The sequence below is a fragment of the Corapipo altera genome, unplaced genomic scaffold (genome assembly GCF_003945725.1).
Source record: "Corapipo altera isolate COAL_440 unplaced genomic scaffold, ASM394572v1 301, whole genome shotgun sequence".
NCBI lineage: Eukaryota > Metazoa > Chordata > Aves > Passeriformes > Pipridae > Corapipo > Corapipo altera.
The window spans coordinates 478,428-497,165 of NW_020884926.1; the positions used below are offsets into that span (position 1 = coordinate 478,428).

General features: G+C 50.3%; 1 protein-coding gene across 4 annotated transcripts in view; it reads right to left on the minus strand.

Moving 5' to 3' along the window:
* PRDM16 (PR/SET domain 16) overlaps positions 1-18,738 on the minus strand; it is a 258,310-nt gene that overhangs the window by 37,867 nt on the left and 201,705 nt on the right. For 3 of the 4 annotated variants that reach the window (XM_027658225.1, XM_027658224.1, XM_027658226.1), the window contains exon 4: positions 4,558-4,692. In XM_027658225.1, coding sequence (XP_027514026.1) covers positions 4,558-4,692 — 135 coding nt within the window. Of the gene's footprint in view, positions 1-513; positions 642-4,557; positions 4,693-18,738 lie in introns of those variants that run through there. The other variant, XM_027658227.1, reaches the window with a different exon arrangement.

Consider the following 18,738-nt stretch of genomic DNA (forward strand, 5'->3'; position numbering starts at 1 on the left):
GTGCTATCCCAGTCCCTGAACTGCCCCGGTCCCTGAGCTGCCCCGGTTCCCGCACAGGTCACACACGAGCTCCCGCAGCTCCGGGAGCGCTGTCCTTCTCCATCCCGCGGGCACCGCTCCGGGATAACGCGCTGGCTCCGCCGCCCCTCCCGCTCCGGCGGGGGATGGCGAGGGCTGTCCCGCCGGCGCACCGGGATTCCCACCTCTCCCCGGGACACAGCGAGCAAAACTCGCCGGCGGGGAGCGCTCCCGCAGCTGCCGGGACCGGGATCGGGGGCAGGAGCGGGATCGGGATGGGGAGCGAGAGAGGGACCGGGAGGGGATCGGGAGCGATGCCCCCGCCCGCCCCAGCAGGTGGCACACGCCGCCCGCTCCCGGCCCCGCTCCCGGTCCCGGTCCCCCCGCAGGGTCCCTCCCAACCCCCGGTGCCGGCCCCGGGCTCTGGAGCGGCTCGGGCCGGGCTCTGGGCCGGCCGGGGATGGACGGGGCTGGACGGGGCGGGGGCCGCCTGACCTGTCGCTCTGTCCCTTCGGCCGCTCCGCTCCTCCGGTGCCGGCGGACGGGCCCGGTCGCAGGGAGGGCAGGGAAGGGGAAAGGAAGGGGAGGGGAGGGAAGGGCGGCCGGGCCGTGTCTCTGCAGCAGCTCCAAGCGCTGCCCGGGGCGGACGGAGACACAACCGCCCCCCTGACCCGGCTGTCGCGGCCCCCGCGCGCTTTGGGGCGGCCCTTACGGAGCCCCGGTGCAGCTCCGACATCCCGGCCCGCACCGGCTGCTCGCCGTGCCCGGCTGCCTCCCTCCATCCCCTCCTCAGCACTCCCTGCACCTCCCCACAGCTCCACTCGCCAGCTCCCCGGGATCTCGGTCCCTGTGTGCCCACCCAGCGCTGCCCGGCGGGGCAGGCCGGGGGATCTCTCACCGAGAGTTTCCAAGCAGTGACACGGCCACAAACACAAATGTTTGGGATGAGAAATGAAATCCAACTGCTTGCCATTGATAAGATGCCCCGAAGTGCACAGAAACCCATCCCCGTGCCTGCCAGAATCCTCAGCGTAATTCCATCACTGTTTCCCGCTGCTTTGCAAACAGTTCTTCCGTGGCAGACACTGTCCCCACCCAGCTCAGAGCCCAAAACAGGCACCTGGTGCCAAAGGCAGGGGCCGAGGATCTCTCTGTACAGCTGAGAGACCCTCGGGTGGGAACCCCCGAGCAGCACCGAGCTGACAGCAGGACACTCACCCCTGCACAGGTGACACAGCTCTGAGAGGTCCCACTGCCCTGCTCCACAGGGATGGGAGGGTTAATTTCTGTGAATTCCAATGCAAACCAAAAGTTGTACAAAATTCACCATTTCCTCATTATCTTTTTCATTTGCACTTCAACGCTCTTCCCTGCTTGTTCAACAAGAAAAGCTTTTCCCAGGACCAAACCACATTGAGCTTAATGGGAAAACTGCCTGGAAAAAAGCAAAGGACAGCCTAGGAGCGAGCCCAGAGCTCAGGGCTGAGTCAGAAAAACAGGACTCGGGATGACCCAAGCTAAGAGAAAAAATAAAATAAAATAAAATTGCTATTAACAGACATTTCTCTTGCAGCTGGTAACCCAAACCAGCACTAAAACACAAACCACGGGTCTAAAAGGTCCATCTAGTTCATGGATACAGTCACAAATTTTACACTGAAAAATCCTTCAGAATTACCCTGCCAAAGGCTGACACTGCCCCTGTGTCACCCTTTAGCTCCTTTTCCTCTCCTGTTTGTTCTCAGAACAAAGTAGCTCCTTGTATTTAAAAGAGTCTGCTGCAGTCTTTCCAGAAATATAGGACAAGCTTCATTAATGATCAGGGAAAAGCTGGATTCTGCTGGAGTCACATTAATTTCATCAAACATTTCATTATAATAATTAACTTCATCTTGCAATCGTGTTACTGATGGTCTGGATTCATTAAAACCACTGCTGTGTTTCCTCTCCTTTTTCATTTCTTGTGCACCAAAAAAACTCGGATTTACTAAACCAGCAGAAGATTTACATTCATAAATCAATTATGGTCATTTATAGAAAAGCTCCAAACATGATCATTTCTCATTTCCCACCACAGAATAGGCAACTCTCTTAATTACCAGTTTAATTTAACACTAAACAGTTAACAGGATAACTAGGGCTTGGTAGTGCTCTCACGGATGACTGAAAATACTCAATTTCTTGATTTTTATCAAAATTATTCTGGGTACGGGGCACCGAAGAGAGAAAAAAATAAAAGGAAAGTATATATAAAAAAAATGAAGGTAAAAATAATCCAGAGGAACCCTTTCCAGTCTGGGTTGGTACACGGGTCTGCTGTGTGGCCGCTGCTGTGGCTGTGAGCTCGGGGCAGCAGAAAGCTGCCTCTGCCTGCAGCAGTTTGCAGCTAAACTCGAGCAATTTGGTCCAGACACCGAAATATCGGTGCTGCAGATCCACAACCACCACACTCCGAGGCTGATCTCGCTCAGAGCCCGGCACCTCGTCATCGGAGCTGGACACCCTTCCCTCTGAGGAAAAGCGCTCGGGAGCAGCCGGAGCCCCGGGACGAGGCGGGGACGTTTCCCCATCCCCAGGGCAAGGGACGGGGACCAAACGCGGCCAGGGAGAAAAGCCCGTCCCAGAACCACCTCCCTGACGGGGACCCTCCGCAGGAACCACCCTGTTACTGCTGCACGAGTTACAGCCGGGACCTTCCGAGCCCGACACAGCCACACGTTCGTACTCTGGGGGGGACAGAGAGCACCAGAGAAAACAGCTGCTGCCTTTACCCAAAGGTCGAAAACCCACCCGCCCACCCGAGGCATCGGCTGCAGCAGAGGAGCTCCAAAATTCAAAACCGGCAGAAAAACGGCTCTTTAGGTCCTCGTCTCACAAATAACGAGCCCCGGCAGCCGGGCAGGGTTTGTACCTCCAGCCCCGTCCCCTGCCCGGGAGGAGCGGACACAGGGAGAAGTTTGGCCTTGAGCACGCACAGCCAGGATGGGGCTGCACATTCTGCTTTTGTTCCCGTGTTTTCCTCCTTTGGAATCGCCTCCCCTTTGTCTCAGCTGAGCCACATTGCTTTTTATTTCCTCTTTTTTAAGGCGCTGTTATGTACCCGGGGATCCCGAGCAGAGTCACCAAACACGTGTGTAAAACACACATAAAACCCCTGCAACACACACACCCCTCACAGAGCTTATTAAACACAGGCCCGAATTTTTCCATCCCCTGTTACTCCTTTTATTCCCCAATATCTGCATCCCAAATAAAAGCTGCAGCTATCACCCTGGAAGCCAGCTCAGGCCATTATCTTTATTACAGAGATTCTGTTTAATATTACAGACTCCTGAACTGCTCAAGTATTTTCCTCATGAAGGCAGCAGTAGCAACAGGAAAAAATAAAACATTTTCCAGACACATTTAGTAAATCATATCATTTTTCTACCATTTTTTCCAATACTCCTTCACAATCACAATTATCTCAGTCAATCAAAGATATCTTCTTTTCAAATACCTATTCAGCATGAATAAATACAAAGAAAATGGACTAACGTTATTCTACCTGTGAAAATTGGCTTCACAATTGAAAAATAGTTAATGAAATGTCTCAATTAATCTCTTTCTAACTAGAAATACATTTTAAATACATCATAATCTGTAACGGGGGGATCATTCAACAGTCCAGGTTCTGCTGTCAATTACTTCACTAGAAATTTTATTTTGAGTCTTTAAGAATTCAAATACTCTTGTATTGTGGGGGGTTATATTCAAAAGGCACCTTGGCCACTCGGGAATTATGAATTCACTGAGTTTGCTGAAAGCCCAGAGCTGCTGATAACATCCTTAGAAGTCCTTCACAGATCCAAATCTGCCTCCTGTTTGCTGACAGGTAACAGCAGCAGGACAGGATTTCTCATTTAAGTTGGGTCTGAAACAGTGACTTGCATTTGATTTGTACTCAACTGGAGGTTTGTGAAACTCTCAATGAGGATTGCTCATCCTGAATCCATTTTTGGGTTTAAGCTTCAGAGAACTTTGCAAATATTGGCAAACCTCATCAAATTCCTATTAATTCCATGTAACACCCCTCACTCACACCCCCCCCAGCACTGCTGTCACCTGCCTAGGAGGGTTCCACCTGCCCTCCTCCTCCTCAGCAGACTCCCAAACCATCTCCTGCTCTCCCGTTCCTCTTCAAGGCAGACACCAACAGAGTTCCCAGCCTGGCACTGTGCTCCCCACCCAGCCCTGCCCACAGTTCCCATGGCCATGAATCCCCCACCCTTCTCAGTGTGTTCTGCCACCATCACCCGTTTCACAGCATCTGCTTCACCACCAGAGGAGTCAGGGGCTGGAAGATCTGAACTCTGGGGGGTCCCAGGGACACCCCAGCAGAGCTGCTGAGCAGATCAGTGCCTTGGCTGGCTCCTTTCAGTGCTGCCCCTCCACACCACGCCCTGGCCAACCCCCAGAGCCCCTGTGGAGGGGTGGGGTGGGCACAGCAGCCCCTGTGGAGGGGTGGAGTGGGCAGGGCAGTCCCTGCAGGGCCGTTACCTGCTCGTTGACGTGGCACAGAGCCAGGTTCTGCTCATCACAGGAACAGGACACACGGATGTACTTCAGCCAGCTGCCAGCCCCAGCCTGGCCAGCATCCACACAGAACTTCTCATTGCCCAGGTCGTCAGCAATCTGCAGGAGAATGGGAGAAAGGCACAGGTCAGCTGGCACCAAATGGCAGCTCTGGGGAGAGGAGAGGAGGCAAAACTGTTTGCAAGGCAGGACTCTAAACTAGAAACAGAAAAGAGAACTCTGGATGATACACACAGCTCATAGAGAGCTGACAAGAGTAAAACCAGCTCTCAGCCATAATCTGAAATTCCTTGTTGGCAGAACCTCCGAGGACGTACAGCAGAGTGGTCCAGGAGGAACAGGATCAGGACCACAACTGGAGACAAACACACAGCTCTGGTCTCCACACCAGTCCAAGGAACCAGAGCAGGTAATTCCTCCAAACTGTATTGATTTCAAAGACAAGGTCCTTAAACTGCTCCGTCTTCACCTTATCCATTTTATCCTTTCATGCAGGACCATTTTTAATTACAAATGTTTCAATACACTTTCCAAACAAGTCACTTTCCACAGTGCTGGGAAATGGTATTTTAAAAAAATGCTTTAACAAATGATACTTTCATTTATCAAAGTACAGCATGAGAAATCCACTGACCACGTCCGTGGGGCTGAGTGTGAGACACAAGTGGGCTTGTGTGCAAAACCGGACTCCTTCCAAACAAAAACCTCCAAATGAAAGTCCAGGTGTGTGGAAAAAAGAGTTAATTAAAGGTCTGTGATTCAAAGAAACACACTGGTTTACCAGGAAGAGACTTTTTCTCTCCTAAGACAGTGAAGTTTAGTAACAAAACCAGAGGAGATGCTCAGCATTCCCAATCGATGTTTGGGATGATCCAGTTTGCAACTCCCATAAAAAAGCACATTTAAAAAATTACACAGGACACCCTGAAAACAAGGAAAAGGCCTTTGAGCCCAAGCATGGCAAAACCCTGTTCTGCTCCTAAGTGGGCCTCCTTGTTGCAGAAACTCCTTTTTCCCTTAGATTTCCCTCTACCCTGACAAGACCCTGTGTCAGTGCAAATTACTTCAGTCATCAGAAGCTCTTAACATGCTTTTACTAGCAATTAATTCTCTCAAAATCTCATGGGATACGATAATACTTTCCCATCTATTTCAAGACAGAGGGGAAAAAAGAAAAGGTGGGAAAACAAAGGAAAGGAAAAATTAAAACCCATCGATGACAGCAGCAAGTCAAGTCCAAGGCTGGGCTGAGGAACCTCGGGGGGATGTTGCCAGCTGAGACTCTCACTCCCAGCCCTGAACCCCCAGGACTGCAGGACCTGCCAGCATCGCCAGGAAAGCTCTCACCTCCCTGCACACATTCCCTGGTCCCTCACCTCCTGCACTAACCCCTTCCCACCATCACTGTTTGCCTTCTTCCTTCCTAAATCAAACATGGCACTGAGGGTCACTGAAATCCTGCCTTTCCTCCCCAGACGTGTGTTTGGGACAGAACTGGGGCAGGAAACAACCTGTGTGTGCTCAGTTCTTTCATCCCCTGCCTGAGAACACTCATGGCCACTGACTCTGCCCTGACCAGACCCTTCCTCAAAACCTGGTACTTTCTGGACCCCCTTGTTCACCTCCCCTGAGCTCTGCTGGGAACACCAAAGGCCTCAGGTGGGGCAGTGATGGCACAAGAAGCCAATTTTAGGTTGTTTGGGCTTTGCAAGAAAAAAACAACAACAAAAAAGTGTTTGTAACATGGGGTGAAAGGCTGTACTAATTCAAGCTAAAATAACCATAACTCCTGTTTTAGCTCAGGGAACTCCAGGAACACAGAGGCTGACTAAAGCTGTTGAGATTGAAGTGCTTCTCTTGGCCTTACTGACCCCAAATTAAGTGGACCAGTCAAACCAGCACCTGGAGGGGCAGGAGTGGGGACACACCTAATCAGAAAGTGATAACAACTTCCAGGAAATTCGTCTGGAAAACAGAATGAGATGAATCATCGATGCTCAGCTGGTCTGAAGCCACTGAACAGTTTTTAAAGGTTTGAATAAACAGCAGCCCACAAACCTCCCAGTGCCATTAATTTATAAGGCAGCAACTGGTGATGTTCAGTCGCCCTGGGAACACAATGTGGAAAACTCCAGCACGATTCAAACAGGCTGTTTTATTTCACAGCTGTATCTTACAGACACCCTCTCTCATCTTCCAGAATTGTTTGGTGAAGACACTCAGATTGTAGAATCACAGATGGGTTTGGGTGGGAAGGCACCTCCAGGATCATCTAGTTCCATGGGGAGACAGCTCAAGGAAAGCTCAGAATTTGGCTCAAATTCACTTTGCAGGTCCCTGCTCAGGCTCCAGGGCCAGCTCTGCCTCAGGAGGAGGTTCTGTCGTAGCTCGAAATCACCTGAAACTGTGGTTTTATCTGCGTGGGGAAATAAAACCCAAGCTGGGGGTGTGAAAGCTGACAGATCAAAACGAGAGAAAAAAAAGGTTGCATGAAACCCTGAGAACTTCAGCTCCTGTTTTTCACACACACTCACTGTACCCCACAAATAGAGCCCAGCATCATGGCCCAAGGCCCGGCAGTGGCACTGGGGGGGACTCTGCAAACAGCCATCCCTCCTCGAGTGTGATGCCTCTGCTGGGATCAATGAGGACCCTTTGAGAAGAAAATAAAGGGGGTAATCAACTGGTCTCAAAGTGCTGCAGGACCAGTCCTGGAGCAGAGGGTGCTCCGGGGTGAGCTCAACCCTTGGTGGCCAACACCTCTAATTAAAGCTCGAGTTCACACGCTCACGCTCTCGGCTGATCTTCTGGGTCAAGGTTATTTCACAGCATAAAGAACCCTGAGAAATCCAAAAGCCACCACCAGTCACTATCTGCGGTATCTATTTTTTTCCTCTGTCAAAGTGTGCACACACAGAATAACATTCTAAGCCTCTCTTCCTCCCACCTTAAAAAACTCCGGAAAAACAAGCTGAGACATTTTACCACATCTTCTTCCAGTTTAGACCAGAAGGAAATCAGAAATTTCCTCTGGCAAAATTCTGCAAACCAACAGCTTACAAGTCGTTGTCAGTAACTAAAAAAAAAAAGAGATTTCCAGCTTGAAAATGCTCCTGGAAAGCTCCTGGAAAATTCATTTTTCTGTGTTTAGAAGAAGTAGGAGCAGCATCAAGAGGTAACTGATGCTCTGAAGAAGGGCAGGTGGACAGAAAAAAGGGAGGCAAAGAGTGTTGGCTCTGGGTAAATTGAAGGTCCCAGATGGAAGCACAGAGGGATTCATCCTGCAGTGAACTGCTGGAAACCTCAGCTCCACACAGCTGCTGGAATGGGGCTGCACTCACCACAGTACTCCTCTCCAGCTCTGTTAAACCTGGTTGTTCACAGTTAAGACCAGAACTAAGGTCATCCCTACCCAGGACTTATCAGCAGCTTTAATCATGAGCCCATCCATTCACAGATATCCCTGTTCCCTGGACAGGTAAAGGCTGACATCAGGTATTTACCACCAGCAGCAACAAAAGAGATGCCACAGGAAGGAAAACCCAAGGAGAAGATCCTGTGTGCTGAGCAGGACTCTGCCTTGGTGGAGCTGACAGGGAACAGTTGCAGTTGTGCCTGTGCTCTGGGCTGGAGCTGGCTCTGCACCAGCCAGGCAGTGCAGAGCTCTCTCCAGTGGGTAATTTGGCTCAGACATTAAAAGAAGTTGTCAGAGCGAGAGGAGAGGGGAAAAAAGGTGTGGAGATATGGGAGAGGAGAAAAAAATAAAATAAATTTATACTTAGTAACTGGCACTGGTTTTGCTGGTCTGTAACCAGTACATGCCGATACTCCAGCCAGTTTTGGGGCAATGCTCTTCACCCCCTTGACCCTCTCGGATCTGAGGCACAGCATCCCTGTCCTTTGGAGCTGGGCTCCCTGCAGGAACACATTGTGTCCCTTTTACCTTGTCCCCATGTTAAACCACGGGCAGGGAGGGACAGCCACGTGCACTTGGGATCTGCTGGAAAAGCAAACTTTCATCTGGACTGTGGCCTGAGGGCTCGGAGAGTTAATTCCTGTGGGAGCATTTCCTCTGCCTCATCTCCCCCGACCACTCTTCCATTTGATCCCACCCACCCCATCATGGATTTCTCCCTGCTTTTTTTTTTTACTCAATATGCCAAAAACTAAGTTCATCTTTTCTCCCTCTGCTTCAGATGGTGAGTTCAGTGTTTATTTATTAACCCCCAGCACCTCCCAGCACTTTTGTCTGCAAATCCAACAGTTCATCGAAGAACTCCCAATTCCCCTCCTCTTCCCTACCAGTAACTGTGCCATGTCTCTGTCTGGCAGAGTCATTCCCTGTGTTTCCACAGAACACTCTCTCCTCCCTGCTCCAGAGTCCCCATCCTCCTCCTCTCCAGGCTCTCTGCTCCAAACGAATGCACCTCCATGTTCCCTGGGATTACAGGGCTTTAACTGGCCCACTGCAGAGACAGGGATTTGGGCTGCAGAGCCAGAACGCCGGCTGTGGCTGCGGTTCAGGCTCATCCCTCTCCAGCCAAAAGGAAATTGTTGTCATGTTCCAGGGCTCACTTTGCAGCTTCATCTGCCGTCTGCTGCGCGGCGCTCGGGGTTTGGATCCAAAAGGCTTCACTGATCTCGCAGAGGCTCCGTTCCATAATTTATTAACATCAGAAATGCTGAGTTATGGAGCAGAAGTTATGGAAAAATTCGCCCCGAACGTTTACAATTTTTTTTGCACATCATTTGAGGTTTCCTGCTCCCCTAATTTGTGGGCTCTCTGCTGGGCTGTTCCTTTCACGTTTCAGTGGGCAGCGTCCAAGGCCTGGCCCCGGCAGAGGTGTGCCGGGGGCCGCGGTGCCTGCGGATCTGTCGTCAGGTCGCTTAATGGATTCCTAGTGTGCATGAAGAAACGAAGCAACCAGGAGTTTGCCATCAGTGACCCAGCGTCCTGTTGCTATAACATCCCTCCCCAGAAGCCCAAAGTGTAATAAACCTTCTCATCCCGTGGTCGCAGGATCTGCCTCTGACAGCTTGGCCGATGTGCGCATTTTATTTGGCAGGAGCTGGAGATTTTTCCTCTTTTTTTCCTCCCCCCCTTTTTGCTTTAATGACCCACGAGCTGATTTAGAGCAATAAACTGTTGCCATGAAGTTTTGTTGTGTTTCTTTTAAATAAAGGGGAGGGAGGGCCTGCTGCAATTTATGACTTTCAGAAGTAACTGAAACAGAAACTCCATTCTTGCCACAAAATGAAGAGAAAAAGACTCCATCCAGAGAAACACCTCTGTCAATGTGTAGACATGAAGCCTAGATGAACTCATAAATTCAGCACTCTGCCCGCAATTAAGCAGGCTTCCTGGTGATTTGACAAAGAGTTAATGAGAAACGTGTCAGACAAAAACAGGTCATAGCACTGGAAAGCGATGGGAAGAGCAGCTGAGCCAAACCCTACTTGTCTGCTGCCCCAGCTCAGGGCCACAGGAAAAGCTCTGAGTGTACTCAGGGAGAGCCACTTTGAGTTATGTACAGTAAACTTCTTGTCCAAAAAAGCCAGTTCCCGGCCCCAAAACCACCAGATAAGAAGAGAAAGGGCCATTCCCTGAAAGCCTCTGCCTGTGTTCTCCATGAGGAACGGGCAGCAGAGCTCTGGCCACCACCCTGCACGAGGTGGTTGGAGCCTCGTCTGCAGCGTGACCCCCACGGGACACAGGCAGTGCAGGGGGCTCAGGGCTCAAGTCCTAAGGGCTGGTAAATGGCTGCAGGATCAGAGAACTCAGTTCATGTGTCCGGCTCTGTGAACAGCCTCCTGTCCCCAGGACTCTCCTCACCATTCACATCTTGTCCTCTCTGCAAGCAAACCTGGAGATTTCCAGCAGAACACAGAACCCACCGGCCCTGGGACAAAAGCCCAAAGTATCCAAACACTGGGAAAGCTCAGAGAAGAGGAAAAGAAATCTTTATGGTTCTCCCATTGTCAAACAAGCAAGTTCCCTCCTCTTCTAAACTGAGCCAGAGCTGGGAGAACAACGAACATGAGGCAACTCAGCTGGACTGCACTGGGGCCAAGGGGATTGGCAATGCCAGGCACAGACTGCCCAGGGCTTGAGCCTGGTGGCACTGCTGGGTTTGGTGGCACTGCTGGGTTTGGTGGCACTGCTGCCCTGTGGGAGGCAAAGCGCTGCTGCAGCGAAGGGAGAGAGACCAATACAGGTTTTTAAAAGGATGAATGTTTCTGAACTTTCACTCCTGCCCAAGCCACACGTCTGGAGTGGGAATTTTCCACTGGTGTGTGCGTTTCCGAGCCTGCTCTTGGGCTCCTGTGTCATCTGGCTTTGTGAGGGATCTGGAGGAAAACCATCAGCAAGCTGCAGGGAAGGCTGTTACTGGGACATGCTTCTGTCATGGAAAAACAACCTTCTCATTCTTTTTTTTTCTACCACATCTAAAGCACACGAGAAATCACATGAAAAAGCCTGTTTTCTACCAAAACTCCCCGTTCAGGCTCCAAGCAGAGGAGCCTGGATCACTCACACGAGCTTTGTAGGCGAGCTTAGATTTCTTGAGTGCATTTGAATCCAGCAGAGCCTTTTGGAGGGCTGCCCACTATGAACTGCTCTTCTCTTACACACCAGCACAGACCAGCCAGTGAGTATTTCCCATGTGCCAGCCCTGTATGAGGGTAAAACAACCTGCCAGCCTGCAGTGTCATCACTGTGTCCCTCAGGTACCACAGATTGGCTCCAGCAGAAGGTACATCAGACCTGACCATAAACACAAACCCTGGCAGGAGGAACCACCAGCAGCAGCAACCATCCAGGACTCTCTTTACATTAAATTTACATTTACACACATCAAATATGATGTCCAGGAAAGCATCTCCAGCTCCCCACAGCAGAGAGGCACCACACTGACACAGGGCAGAGCGAGTTCTGTGCAATGGGGCAAAGGGCAGAAGTGAAGAACTCCTGAGAAAAACCCACACTGGCTCTGCTTTCCCTCCTCTACCTGTAACTCCTCGTATTCCTGTTCTGGAGGTGCAGTTTTTCTACCCAGAAGACACCCTGAATGACACAGTATGTCATAAAAGGTGCTGCCAATGCTGATTCCTGTTGATGTATGAATCCAATCCCACCCCCTCGTTTTTCCCTCCCACTCTCACCCTCTCTGAGGGCAATCAGCTAAACTTGCACAGCAACATCTAATCAGCACGCAGAAAAACACAAAGTAAAGATGTCAAAACAGGAGACAGCTTCCAAGCTGATGGCAGGCATTTATCTCAACGAAAGCTCATTTTTCACCAGTAACGTAATTCATACCACACTGATTCAAATTAAACAGTAAACCATAAGAAATGATGCTCGAATCAAATCCCAGGGCTGCCTCAGATATTGTACACACGAGTCAAGAAAGGGATTTCCAGTTCTTTGTAATATACACACTCTAAAACTTTGAAGTTTTCCTCCCCCTTGAAAGAGTTCAGGACATCCCACTCCTGTGTTCTGCAGCATTTTGGCTCATTTTAAAAAACTGTAATTGTGGAGTCCTAAAAGCTTAATAGATGAGAAATGAATGGGAACTTGAGAGAAATCTTCATCTGACAAACAAAAGACAGAGGCTACTGCAGGCAGGGGAGGATTTGGAGCTTCAGAACATTTCACTGCATCAGGGAGAGGGAGCAGCAGCGAGAGGTTCTGAGCTCCCAGGGCTGTTCCAAGGGATTAAAACACACACAAGTCACTCGTGTCCCAGAGCTCCTGTGGAGACCCCAAACGCTTTGGGTGCTATTTCCAAAGGGAAGTGTGGGCTAAAATGGCTCCCCAATGAGGGGGAGGAGGAGCAGGGCAGCACTCCTGGCAGAAGGGAGCAGGCACAGGCACAGAAGCTGAACAGAACTTTATCGTATGAAGACGGGAAGATTTTCTGGTGGTAATTTCTCCAAGAGTCCTCTTACCACTGAGACACTGCTGCTTCCCCTTATCCACACCCAAAAGGTGCTTCTGCCACGAGGAAAACACAGTCAACCTTAAAAATAAATTCTGATGAGCTTCTGGAGGTGCATCCTGGGAGTATTTGATGTTTTTGATGGATACAATCTGTAGGTCTCACTCCCGAAAACTAAGAGAATTATTCTTAGAGCTCAACACCTGGACTCAGCCTGCCACCTGGCTTTGGTGGCTCAGCCAGGTTTGAACACCTCAGTATAACCCAAACCAAACTTTCTGCCAGGGAATTCAAAATTACTGGGAATCAGAAGTGCAGGGAATCAAAGCTGCTGGCAGGGTAAGCAGTGCAACCAGACCGAGGTGTTAAGTGTCTGGAGAGGTAGGAAAGGACACGAGCTTTAATTCCACGTGTAACTCATGCCAGTTACACCCATGCAGTGACAACCACTGTGTTGGTCTCACTTCTGTCTTTGCCTGCCCAGAGCTTGTGCACCCTGCCTGAGGTCATGACTGACAGGCACCACCACACGACAGCCAGACACAACCACAGGAGGGAGAGAAGCTCCATCAAAAAAGCTGCCAGAGGTGCGGTTCAGAGTGGCAGGGCAAGTCCTAAGACAGACAGGTATCGTGCTCTTCTAGCACTGAATTTACCAGCCTAGTACAGAGCATGATTATCCCTTCTCACTTTCCCTGCCAGCATGGATAATGGCAACCCAGCAGGCTGGGAACACTCCTGTGGAGGTGTGCACTTCTCCACAGATTCACTTTAAATACCTCGAATTTACAGGCCCAAAGGGTGCATGTGTTACCACGGCTTTACCCACGGCCTGACACTTTCAGAGCAGAGATTTTTTTAAAAAAAAAACCCAACCAAAAAAAGCCCAACAGAAAGCAGCCAGGGAGCCCAGCAGGGCCGTGCCCCCCCCCCCCAGTGAGCACAGCTGCACCTCGGCCCCACTCACACAGGAAACCCCCCCAAAAGGGTGAGCAGAGCCCCTGCAACCCTTCTGATCACACACGGGGCTGGCAGCTGCTCTGCACGCCCGGCTCGTGCCCTTTAGAAGGTGTGAAACAGATGAGTTTGTGAGCTGGGCTGGCACTGAGAAAAAGAACCAGAGGATATTCGAGGTTCCCCGACCGACCGAGGCGGCCGCTCGAAAACAGGAACAGCAGTCCCTCTCTCTGAGGAGCTGGGAAAACAAAGCAGCCCCCTCTCACCAGGCCAGAGACATTTTCTCTTGATGCACCAGCAGTGTTCTGCTCACCCCTCAGAGAGCTGAGACGTGTGATCTCTTTAGAGTGAGATTTCCCGAAAACACGACCAAAAGAAGGTGCAAAAACGAGGTGATGAGGCCTGTGAGCCCCAGGCTCCCCCCCTGCTGAGCTACATCCTGCCCGAGAGCTGCCCACTGATTTATTTTATAAATGTAATCCAAGAGGATGGAAAGAAGCCTTCCCAGCACAAAGGCAGGGCCAACCCTCTCTGCGAGGTCGGGAATTTTGGGTCCAGGGGATGCTCAGGCACTGTGGGCAGGGCAGGAGAGGCAGGTCCCAGCTGTGGGGGGCTCAGAGGGGCTCAGAGGATCGATAATCAGCTGCTCCCCTTGCCTTGGGCTGCTGGAGGGACAAGAGGGACCTGGGCTGGGGGAGCTGCTCTGCAGGTAAAGCCTCCCCTCTGCCTGGGGAAGCATCCAGGCTCATCCTCAGCCTTTACCCTGCAGCACGGGGATATGGGCTGAAGGACGAGAGCCAGGCCAGGAAAGCTGATCCTCAGGGCACTTCCAGCTTCTGGGGAAGCTGCTCCCAGCCTGGTTTGCCTCCCAAGGGAAGTCAAGGCTGTTCACATGACCTAAATCTTGCACAAGGACTTCAGTTTGTGACTCTTACACACAGTTCATCTTCAATCTGAGCATCACTGAAATGAGAACTGGGGACACCAGGGTGCACATTTTCCCTTTGTGGTTTGTTTCTACAGAAAAGAAGGTTTTGGAGTTGCTTCTTACCTGAAGAGCTAAAAGAGTTTCACAGAGGGGAGTTCCCCTGACAGCCACCCACAGGTTAGCAACCATCTCACTCAACAGATACAGAGAACAAAAATGAGCAAAGTATTCTGCCCTCAAATTTACACAGTGAATACAATTATTTTCCCCCCTAACACAGTGACTCAAACTTCAAAAGGAATTCTGGGGTGCTCGTTTTCCACCAAAGCCTCAGAATCAATTATTTCCTGCCTGTGGGACAATGGGACACCCAGAAGAGCCTCACAAACCTTCCAGCCCGACCTTGTTCTCCTTTCAGAATTATGGCAGTGGGAGAGAGACTGATTAAATTATTTCTTCCTGCAGCTGAAACCGAACCAGTGTCTTGTCTGAGATCACAACTGAAATCTCAGCCCCAAGGAAGCACAGGGGTGAATTGCACAGTCCCAAGTGCTGCCAGGGTGAACTTTACCCCAGGCCAATTCACCTACTTATGAAACTGTATATTCCAGGGAATTGATTCTAATGATAAATCTGCCCTTTGGATAAACTGAGGAACAACATTTCAAAATCTCCAGCTCGGATCTTATGCTGACCCATCTCTGGGTCAAAAGACAGCTCAGCAGAGCAGTGGTGTCGAGGTAGGAGCTCGAATGGAGCCACAGGAGAGGGTCAAGTGAGAGGGGCTCTGATGCCTCTGCCCGGGTTATTTTACTGAGGCAGTTCCAGCACATCTGGTTCCCTGCCAGCAGGTCTCAAAACAATCCCTGAGCCCACATACCAGATCTCTCACACTGCCTGAGCGGGTCAGGTTTGAGTTAGGGGGATGCTGATAACCTCCAGAATTCCTTATCTTCCGTGGACACCTGAGCCCAGCCTGACAGGCAGCACCTACAGCCAACACTGCCCTCGGAGCCACCTCCTGATCCAACAGGAGACCTCTGCTCCTTTCATGTTGGGCTGTTCCGAAGTCAAGTGGAAGGGAAAAAAACCCCACAACAGCAAAAAAACCCCACAAAGCCAGACTCTGATCCAAAGATGGAACTGAGGACAACAAATATTTGCTTTATACATCAGGATTCTCTGGGCAGGGAAAGGGAAGCCTCCTCATTCCTGGGTCTCTCTGTTCCTCTGTGTTTGACAGGGAAGGCGTTTGCTCCCTGTGCAAAGTTTGCTCGTTACTGGGATTTCAGGATCACAATTATTGCAGGAACTCCTGCAACACACACCTTACCCCAGGAAAACTGCAGGAAAACCACTTGTGGCAGTCAAAGACAGGAGACAAAGGCAAAGGTCTGGAAAATGAGGCTTGGGGCCTTTATATTTAGTATATGAGCAGCACAGAAAATGGTATCTGGGGGTTGGAACTTGATGACCTTTAAGGTCCCTTCCAACCCAAACCAACCTATGATCATTTTCTCCAGGCAACTCTCAGTCACACCAAATGTGAGGGCGGTTTTGTCTCTTCAAAGCAAACGCTCTTGGAGACAAAAAATCAGGCTTCAGGTATTTAGAAGGTTCACCTGATAATAATCTCTGAATCTTCCTCATTAACAGATGGAAACACTTTTTTTTTTGGTGACAGCTTTCTTCTTATTTCGAAGTTAAAATTCCTCAATTACTGAACACAGGACTTCACAAATTCCTTGCAACCATAATAAAAACTATTAATTTAATGCTAAGTAGAAATTATCACATTTTTAGCAGCGCTTCAGCATGCAAAACAAATGAAACATGGCGAGAACAATATTGTTTTCATTCTCTTCACTAATACTCACACATAAGTTGAAGCAACTGCTCAAGCCTTGAAATGCTGCTGAAACAGTTTATTGTGCTCTAATCCTGCAGCCTTTAAAACAATCTAATGGTGGTATTTCCATGGTATAAATGATTCCTGCCTGTATCTGGCAGCCCTGGGAGTTCTCTAAGGATGAACATAAATTCAATTATACCAAATTAAATCTGAACATACATAAGCCACATAACATTTTAATTGGGGGCGATTCTTAACTTTTTTTGGAAGAACTATACAATAGTTGAGTCCCCAGAGATGATACGACCCATATGCTTACTCCCTTGAGCTGCCTGCTTTTATTAATTACTCTGGCAGAGATATATTTATATTGATGTAGTCAGTGTGTGAACAAAACCTCATGGACAAAAACCGGTTTAATTAAAGCAGAAAAACGTGGTTTACTGGTGGTGAGCAAATCTGGTCTTTAAAGTCAGTAAAACTTTCATAAGCGATTAGATAAAAATAAATCTCAGGAAAACATTTGCACCAAATATGTCTTTGACGTTTCATGCTGAAGAATAGCATAAAAAAAAAATTCCTGAGGAGGCTCATGGACTCAATAACCCGTTGGCTGCAGCTGGGAGTGAGTTCAGTCGGCTCCAGCTCTTTCATTCCCTTCTCCTCTGCTCTGATTAACAAATCTACCTCTTCTGCCCCAAACTGCTCCCTCCCTGAACCCCATTCTCTCTTCTGTCAGTGTTAACTTCCCAAAACTGGGCAAAGACAGGACCAAGCTCTGCCCTGTCCTGCTCTGCCTCCTGATGCCCACACCAGTTCACCGTTACTGGTGGAACTGGGGAAGGAGTGAACTGGAGCAGAGGCTCTGCCAGCACTTTTCCAAGAGCAGAAGGAAGAGTCTGCCTGGTAATAACGTAGAAATGTTTGTAAACCACTTTGCAATGGAAAGGATGTTTGGAAAACACAGCCAGAGACACTCAGGTGTGTACAAAACACTCGACCCCCACAGCTCTACCCCAGGCCTTGCTCGGAGTTCCACAGCAGACACAGAACACGGTGCTAAAGGGGAGAGTTTCACCCTGGGACACTGTCCCTGTCACCTGGAATCAGGGAGCCAGAAAAGCAAGTTAGGAGAACCCAGAGCCGAGGGCAGTGCCCCCCAGAGCACCCCCATCCCTCGGCACAAGGAGCTCTTTGTGCCGGACCGTGTTCCTCCCAGACCAGAGCTGGGCCAGAGATGTAGATCTCACACGCTAATAAATAAAAATAAATATCTGACCTCAAGTAAAAGATCCTTCGTTTGACACTCCTGATCATTTTTTATACTTCAAGCTCAGTTTTTACTGGACAGGATCCAGCCATCCTATGGAAATGGAACAGTCTTTTTCTTCACGTGAACAAAAGTCCTTTTCTAGTCCTGAGGGCCGGCAAGTTTATCCAAATATTCTCAGTTTACTACTAGCCCCTTTTGGAGCCGATACACTCAATACAGGCACACTTTGTATCTGAGGAGCTGCTCAGGGCAGTGCCAGGACAGGGCTCAGCCCGGCTGGGAGGGACAACACACGAGCCCCGCGGAGCCCCTGCCCTCCTCATCCTCCCCACAGGGCTGCCCACGTCTGACGGCAGCGCAGAGAGAGAGCACACAGACAGAGCAGCTCCTCCTCCCCCCTGCCATCTCCCCAGGAAGAATGTTTGGAAATGCTAAATAGTCTTTTCCATGTTTCTACATCGGTTCTTATTTTGGCTGAGCTCGTCCAGCCTGTGAGCAGCTGCCAAGTGCATGAAGTAATGAGAAAGCTTCGGGAGGGAAGCTGACTTCACTCCAGCGGCGCTGGAGCAACACACCCAGTATGTTCTGGGGCTGTCAGCACGGCCTGAGCGGGACCTCATTAGCAAATTTGACTTGCACAACCAGAGGAGACAAATTCCTGGGTGCCACCTTCCCGCTGCCGCCAGCTGCTCCGACCTTCTCTGTCAACCTTCCCTCATCCTTCCCGGGGCTGCTGGGAGGTTCCCACCAAAGCCCTGTTTGCCCCACTGCCCCCAGACCTGACCTGTGGCTGGTGGTGATGATCTCAGTAGCCCCAGAGACTGCCAGGGATGAGAGGAGGAGAGAAAGGCAGGACCCAAACACACATCTGAGGTGCCGTGTCTGCGCTGTGGGGACGCAGCTCTGGGCACGGGGACAAGAACTGTGCTGGGTCAGGTCTGTCACAGCCTGGCCCCCAGTGCAGACAAACACCTTCTGTGAGAGTTAAAACTAGTCTGTGGAATAACAACCCACTGGGGTACACAAAGGGAGCAGAGCCCTCAGGAGAGATGAACCAGGTTCATCCCCCCCAGCGCTGGGACAGCGGCTGACGGGGCAACACTCCCTGAGGAAGAGGCACAAACTGGAGTCACACAAGGGCAGAGCAGGGAATGAGCCGAGGTCTGGAGACACCCAGTGTGGAAAACTG